General features: G+C 57.9%; 1 protein-coding gene across 1 annotated transcript in view; it reads right to left on the bottom strand.

The window, feature by feature from the left end:
* The window catches only part of TAMALIN (trafficking regulator and scaffold protein tamalin), a 7,481-nt gene extending 523 nt beyond the window's left edge, over positions 1-6,958 (bottom strand). The window contains 9 exon segments of the mRNA XM_023742359.1: position 1; positions 3-183; positions 858-924; positions 1,177-1,243; positions 1,345-1,438; positions 2,663-2,765; positions 2,871-2,925; positions 4,548-4,597; positions 6,707-6,958. The exon segment at position 1 is cut by the window's left edge and continues 523 nt beyond it. Coding sequence (XP_023598127.1) covers position 1; positions 3-183; positions 858-924; positions 1,177-1,243; positions 1,345-1,438; positions 2,663-2,765; positions 2,871-2,925; positions 4,548-4,597; positions 6,707-6,958 — 870 coding nt within the window.
* Positions 6,959-7,889: the final 931 nt, after the last annotated feature.

The raw sequence follows: 7,889 nt of genomic DNA, 5'->3' as shown, positions 1-7,889 counted from the left end.
AGCAGGTGTGGTAGACGGCGTCGTCAGTGTCGCCTCCGGCCTGCTGGGCTTCCCCGCGGGGGCCCCTAGGTGCAGCGAGCAGTGGCCCAAAGGGCAGCGAGCCGGGGAGGAGACCTGCACCGTAGAGGCAGGAGCGCACCGACTCCAGTGTGTCATAGATGCTCGGGTCCTTCACCACGATGCCTGCCAGGGCAGAGGACACAGAGGGAGGGCTCAGACCTGGGGCCAGATGTGTCCTCTGCAGAGGATCAGGGGGCATGGTGAGGGTTCCTTCCTAGTGACCATCTGGGTGACCCTGGGCAAGTGCCAACCCTTGAGCCCCACTTTCCTCCTCTAAGGCAGGAATAGAAATAAATCCTTATGAAGACCACTGTGACACAAGGCCAGGGAAGCGATCTGAAACTTCTTTGAGCTTTGCCATTCCTACTTGTAAAACGGGGATGCCAGATCAGTAACTGTTTATCTTTGAAGGCTATTTCCATAAGAATAAAAGTGTGTGTGCATAAGCCCAGGGTAGTGTTGTACTCAAAGTGGTGTTAATTGCCACCTGACTCATAGTGACCCTAAGTGTGCAGAATAGAACTACTGCATGGGTTTTCAAGGCTGTGACCTTTCAGAAGCAGATCACCAGGACTGCCTCCCGGCGAACTGCTGGGTGGGTTCGAACTGCCCACCTTTCAGTTAGGGGTCAAGTGCTTCACTGTTTGCGCCACCCAGCGACTCCATACTCAAAGTAGTAGCTCACAAACCTGTCTTCCCTTTGGTGGGAGAAATAACGCATTAGACAGATCTGAGGAGGCAGCATGAATAGGGTGTCCGTAGGTGAACAAGTGGCCCTTCAAACTCCATCTACTCACCATGCACCAGTCGCTGCTCCTGCACCATTAGGGATCTGTATTCTCCCCACTTCTCATATAGGGTTTGCTGCAAGAGACACCCCCACCCCATTGTCAGGAGCTAGCAAGAAACTGGCAGGAGATGGGAGACAGACTGAGGGACCAGAGAGTAAACAAACAAAAAGAAAACTTGAGATTAAAAGGAGGCTCAGACAGATAAATGACACCACCACCACCACCACCAAAAAAAAAAAAAAAAAAAAAAAGGAGGAGTGGGGCCTGCAAGGTTAGGGGTATGGGAAGAGGGAAGTGGAGGCTGGACATGACTGGGCTACCTTACCTTTAGGTACTGCAGACGGGCCTCCAGCTCTGCCTTCCGAATTGACGTCCCGTACAGAGTTTCCAGTCTGAGGAGGTTGGGCATCAGACGCTGAGTGAGCAGGCAGGGTAAGGAAACACCCAGAGGCTGAGCCCTGGAATCCCCAGGGACCATGGTACCCAGACATACCTGAGAATGTTACCCGATGCCTTAATGATGTCAACAATCTCTCGATGCCGGATGCCTTCCACATTCAGGCCATTGACACTGGCGATGGTGTCCCCTGCCAGGCAGAGAGGGAGTCAGCAACTGCTCCATGGGGCATAACAGAAGGCTTCCAGCCCCCTACCTTAGCCAGAAAAGGTAGGGGTAATAACCCTGCAGAATACTCCTGAACTCCCTCCCTATTCCTCACAGTTCTGGGGAGACCTCTTCTGACACCTCTCGCCACCCCATTCAAAGCACACATTCACAAAACCACAGCCATCCTCCACTGCCCACAGCCTGCATGACTGCCAGCTTGTCCTAGCACCCTCAGTCTAGAGGTCAGGAACTTCAGTGAGGCTGGGCTCTCATACACCCATATCCTCAACCTCACTCTCAGGAAGTTCAGTCCCCACAGACTGAGCCTTCCCAGCGCCCCGTGGCTGACCCCAGTTGGTTATTTCTGTGCAGCCCACAGCCTGTTGTCAAGCCAGAGAGGGGGCAGGTGGGTAGCACCCAGCTGGGAGCTAACTCTGGCCCCAGGCATGGGAGGCCAGGCTGCTGATACCCTGTGCCACTGTAAAGGCTCCTGACCTCAGATAGGGCATGTCACCATCTCTATGAGCTCACTTCTCCCGTAAAAAAGGAGATGTGGATCCAAAACTACTTAGCAAAGTTGCGATATACCACTTGGCTACGAGGAACTTCTAGTACGTGGGCAAGGAGGTGAGGGGTTAGGGAAGAAAATGGTGATGGAATTGGAGTGGGGGAGTTCAATTCGTGAAATCTCAAGCTTCCCCTTCCTGGGACCTGGGGACTCTAGATTTGGCCAATCCCAGAGGTATCCTACTGAAGGCATCATTTCCTTGTTAGAGTAACACAGGTACCCCAGAGTTGGGCAGATTGGGGGCAGTGTAGGCCCTGATCCCCAAGGTCAAGCAGATCTAATGGAGTTTTGCTCCTTCCCCAACTCCTGCCATACTGGATTCCCCAGAAAAGGCAGAACAGCAGCACCAGCAGCAGCTACCATTTACCGGGCACCAGCTCTGTGCCCAGGGAACCCTTCACCTCCCTGGGATGGGCAGATGTGTTATGACTCCCATTTTACAGACAGAACTGTTCAAGGTCACACAGTAAATGGCAAATTTGCCTGAATCCAAAGCCCAGATTCTATCTACTCTCCTTTCTGACCTCCCCAAAGTGGGAAGAGGAAGGGGAATTGATTTCAGGAGAGACTTGTCACCCCCTCTGTTTGTGAGCAAGGTCATATTATTTTCCCAGATCCCTGTGTCCTGAGCCTCACCAGGTGTGAGCCCAGCCAGTTGGGCGGGACTGGATTCGTGAACTCGGCAGACAAAGGTCACCATCTCCACGCGTTGCTCCTCCCGGTGGTGAAGGCCATAGGTCTATAATAAGCAAGGGGATGTTCAGTCCGGCAGCAGAGTGGGGTTCATCCATTCCTCAGGCTGGCCTCCCAAACCCTCACCCATTCGGTACTCAGCTTCTCCTACCTGAATCTCAAAGCCGAAGGTCTCGTTATCCTCCTTCTCCAACGTCAGCACTTTCCTGCAGGAGACACAGGGACATCACAGGGACTGTCAGGATCAAAAGGAGCCTGCCAGTTCTACAGCTTGACCCTCCACTAATGCGGGAGTCTGGTCTAGAACATCCAGGCAGGGCTCACTGTCTCCAGTGACAACTCCCTCTCCATCACAGATTGTTGGAAACTCCTTCCCCAGATCCAACCTCATGCAGCAGCACAGAATCAATCCAACCTCCAGTAGGGTGAGGCACTATGGCTGGGGCCATATCCCAGTGAAAGGAGGTTTCTAGTGAGCCCCAGGAGTACCTTGTGCTGACTAGCCAAGGCGGCAAATTCAGGCCCCAGGCTGAAGCCTCCTCAGCTCCACAGCTTTGGGGGAGGGCTGGCCCCACCCCTAGAGGCCAGTCACGAGGCTCAGTCCAGACCACATCTGCTCCTCCCAGCTGCAGTGGGGCCAGCCCACCAGATGTGAGGGCTGGGGGAGGGGAGCCTGGAGGCCGCCCCTTCCCGCACTGAGGGCCTGCACTGAAGGCCTGCCCGCTGGACACAATGGTCTGGAGTTGCTCCAGACCCTCGCCTGCTAGGGGAGCCCAGGGTTTCCTCTGCCCATCCCCACCCCCTTCCTTCCCGCCCAGCCAGCGGCAGAGCTAAAGCAGTTGCCAGAGGCCCCCTCAAGTCCCCCAGCCTCAGAAATGACCCAGGCCCCTCAGCTCCCAGCCTGACCCAGATAGCCCCCCTCAAATGCTGAGCAGCAACTCCCAGCTCCCGCCTAAGCCCCTTCCAACCTGAACCCCTGCCTACTGTTGAAGGGCAAGCGTTTCCCCCTCTGTAGGTATTGGATGGGGACGGGTCAGGGTGACTGGAAGTTCCGGGTCTACCCCGTTCCCGCTGGTTTTTTGGAGGAGTTGGCAAATTTTATCTGTAAAGGGCCAATAGTAAATATTATAAGGCTTTGTGGGCCAAAATACCAGTCACATATTGTTCTTTGTTTTTATTTTTACCACCATTTAAAAGTGTAGAAACCACTGTTAGCTCAAGGGCCAAACAAGCCAATCTGGCCAGCAGGCTGTAGTTTGCTGATCCATTTTAGAAGACACCAGGCCCAGATCACGGCTGGAACACAGGCAGAGAAGGGAAACTGTGGGATCCCTGGCCCTGGGGCCAGCACTTACTTCTGCCCACATCTCAGACCCTTCCTAAGAGGGCCCCCACAGAATGGGACCAGCATAGGACTGAGACAGTGGAGGCTGGGGCAGCCAGGCCAGGCAGCTGGACACAGCTTGGCCATGGCCTGGGCCCACAAGGCTTGCTGAGGCTGGGTGGGCTCAGGAGAGCCCAGGAGGCCTGGGTTAATCCCTCTCTTACTTCTCCCACCTCCCATTAATCTAGAGCTCCCCAGGGAGGGGTAACCAGCAGGGACTGGGGGCGGGTTGAAGAGCACCTGATGACTCAAAAGTCTCCACCTCCTTTCTCTGCCACCCCCTTCACACAGCCCACACCCCCACCTGCCCCTCACTCCCAGCAGAGGAGCCATGCTTAAAGGGTGGAGAATGACTCCCCCTGGCTGTCATGCGCTCTTCTTCCCCTCTCCCCCAGCACCTCACCCATGCGGACCAGGGCAGGGGCTGGGGTGGTGGTGACTCACCGCTGCTGTTCAGGACTCTGGCTGAGATTCTTCCAGCGGAATCCTGATCCCTGGGAAGGAAGAGGGAAGAAGAAACAGGTGAGAAGGTGGCTGTCCTTGAGAAGATGTGGAGAACTCTACTCTGGGAGGTCACTCACCTGGACTCCAGCCCTGGACCTAGCACTTCAGTTCCTGTTGCCTGTCTGTCCCCAGTCCCAGCTCCACACCTGCTTTGGTGCTGGCCTATTTGCTGAGTGCCACTGTATCATTCCATAGCTTTCTCCTCAGGTTTTACCCCCATACCCTGCAGGGAGTGGGGGTGCGGCATAATAACCTTTCTGGGTTCCAGATGCACAAACCTCTAACCCTCTGCTGTTTTCCAGGCTGGGGTGGGGGGGAGGTGGTTCATTACTTTAGAATGGTTTCCATCCCCAGGGCGCATGTCTGTCGGGTTCAGGCCTTCCAGACCCTTAAAGCTAAGGCAAGGGCTCTCCCCAGATGGGAATCAAAGAAGGGCAAGGGCCCCTGGGCTCACCTATCAAGGCACTCTAGGGAACCCCTGCTGGTGGCACCCAATTTCTCAGTCACAGACAGTGGCTTGAGAAAGCTGGGTTCAGGGCCCCAGGCCTGGACAGCCAAAGTCCCAAGCTGAATGTGGAAGGGCAGGGGACAGAGGTGCAGAGCCTTGTCCCCCACAGTACAGGCTGTTTCAGGGACAAGATGTGGGTCCCAGCTGCAGGCTCAGCTCCACCTGGGTCTCTTGACATTGACATATTTTTTTGTTGCTTCCTAGGACAAAAAAATCTCGTATCTCACACTTGTCTATAAGTCTCACTAAATTTGAGAGAGACTGGGAAATTTTTTTTTTTGGTGGGGGGGCAGTGACAGAGTTGAAGGTTCCTACCTGTTTAGGACACTAGAGAAACTAAAGCAGTCTCTCCTCCTTCCTAAATTATTGTGCCATGTAGGAAGCCCTGTCCCAGACCAGCCCTTTCCCTATATGCCCCAAACAGCCCTGGGCCTTCCTTGTCTGTGCCCTCGCCAATCCTCCCCCAAAGCAGCCCCAAGGCAAGGAAAAGAGGAGGCCCTCTTTCTCCAGAACCAAAGATTAGCCTCAGGGGTGGGGCAGTTCCCAAACCGGCTGGGGAGGAGGGACTGGGCAGCACAGAGAGACCCCTTTGTCTCTCAACCGGATTTTCATAAAATGCAAATTCTCAACAAGCTGTTCATTGTGGGGGGGGGTGTGTGCTGAGGGACAAGGGAGGAGGAGGGGGCTCAGCAGGGACAGGCCACCAGCCCCGTCTTAACGTGGGTCTTGTGTCCCCGCTTCTGGGAGCTCAGGTCCCCTCGGGCCAGAGGAAAAGCCTCACCAGGGGGACTCAGAAGGCGGGTGCGGCCCGCATCCTTCCTGCCCCGCGGGTGCCCTGCGATTCCTCCCACCGCGTCCGGTCCCGGCCAGAGTCCAGGGAGCCATGGCCCCGGCACCCTGACTCACTGCAAGACAGCAGGCCCAGAGCCCAGGAGTCGGGGCATCCCCTTGGAAGGGTGTGCTTTCCTCAGTCAGCGGGGCCCCACGCACTTCCACCGCATGAGAACTCACACGGCAAGACCAGCTGCCCTCCGTCTCCCACCGAGGGCTCTCGGACCCTCACTCAACATGTCTGCGGGAACGGCAGGACCCCATCTCTAGCGCTCCCTACTCCAACTGGGGAAGCCCCGGGCGAGGGGGTCCTGAGACACCTGGGACAAGGAGAGGAGGGACGAGGGGGGTGCAGAGAGCCAGATGGAGCGAGCAGGAGACGGGGTGTTGGGGAAGGAAGCAGAGGGAGCTAGACCTGGCAGCGGCGTGTGGGTTCTGGAGTTGAGAGCCACCGAGATTAGGGTGGGGGGAGGTATAGAGGCGGGGGTCACAGTCTTCAGAGCTTCAGGGACTGTGGGTGGGGAAGGTTGGAGCCTTCTGGGGAGGAACGGAGGGGAGTGAGCAGGTTCTAAAAGTGCTGATGGGGGTCAGCGGGCTGGGGGAAAAATAGGGGCGACTCAGTGGGCCCCGCGGAGGGCATGTTGTGGGGTCAGCAGGCACTGATGGAGGTGTTATGGGGTTTCCCAGGTTCTGAGGAAGGGACGCTGGAGCACACTAAGAACTGGGGGGCCGCGGGAGTTGGTGGGGTGGGAGGACACACCTTTCGGCGGGGCAGGGTGCCCCCGGATACGGCGAGGGCGCGATATAGCTCGGCGGGATGATAGTCCTCCAGCGCCGCGTACAGCTCGTCCCCGGGGGCGCCAGGGGCGGCGGCTGCAGCAGGAGGGCCCGAGGCCGGGGTCGGAGCCGGAGCGGCTGGAGCGACTTCCGAGTCTGGAGCCGGGGCGGCGGGGTCCGGGGCAGCCGCCGCATCCTCTTTCTGCTGCAGCTTCCTGAGTCGACGGAGGGTCATGGCTCCGGCGCGGGGCGCCCCTCGGCGGCGGCGCTCGCTCCGCTCGGCGGCGCGGCGCGGGCAGCAGCGCTGGGATGCTAGCCGGGTGGCGCCGGGTCTCCTCTCTTTATAGGCTCCCGAAGCAGGCGGGGCGGGAGGAGCGCGCGGGGTGCGGCCTCCCTGCGGCCCCACCCCCAGGGCGGGAGGCCCCGCCCCCTGGGGGGCCGCAGGTCGCGAATTCAGCCAGCCAAGGGCAAGGTCGGGGGAACTTGGGCGACCTGGGCGTTGAGTGGGGGAAACCTTGCCGCGGAGGGTAAGGGAGAAGCAGGGCGCCCCGGGGCGGGGCCGGCGGTCTCCTTGATACCTAGAGGGGGTCTGTAAGGAGCCAGGTGCGCCAGATTTGAAATTTGAGGACGGATGGCTTTAGAGACCCACGGAGGGCCTGGGAGGGGGGCAGTCAGGGGTCCTTGTGAGGGGTTTGGGGACCCCGGAGAAGATTCAAGGAGATCCAGGGGGCTGCAGGAGACTTGAGGCAAGGGGAGAGAGGCTGTGGCGCTGTGCAGGGGAAGGGGTGTGGACAGAGGGCCGTGGGGTAGGGTCCCTGAAGAAAGAGGGAGGAGAGGCCCTTGAACTGACAGTGCAGAAGCCCCCAGGAGTGAAGGGGCCAGGGGTTTCCTGAGGAGAGTTGACAGGGGCTGCCTCCCCCTCTGGTGTCTAGGGGAAAGAGGTGGAAAGCCAGAAAGCAGGAGGTTTAGTTCTGGTCTGTCCATCAACGAATCCCTCAGAGGATCAGGAGGGGCCCCTTCTGGATAAACCTCTCCTCAGCTCCTGAAGCTGGAGCTCAGATTCCAATTTCTGAGCAGACAGGTCTTTACTTTACTGTGGGGTTGACTACAGGGAGGGAGCTGAGCAGCTGTTTTAGGGACCATCCCCAGGGCTGTGTCACTGTGGC

This window comes from Trichechus manatus, unplaced genomic scaffold, assembly GCF_000243295.1.
Source record: "Trichechus manatus latirostris isolate Lorelei unplaced genomic scaffold, TriManLat1.0 scaffold00209, whole genome shotgun sequence".
In the NCBI taxonomy this organism is placed as follows: domain Eukaryota; kingdom Metazoa; phylum Chordata; class Mammalia; order Sirenia; family Trichechidae; genus Trichechus; species Trichechus manatus.
This window is presented reverse-complemented; position numbering and strand designations above follow the sequence as displayed.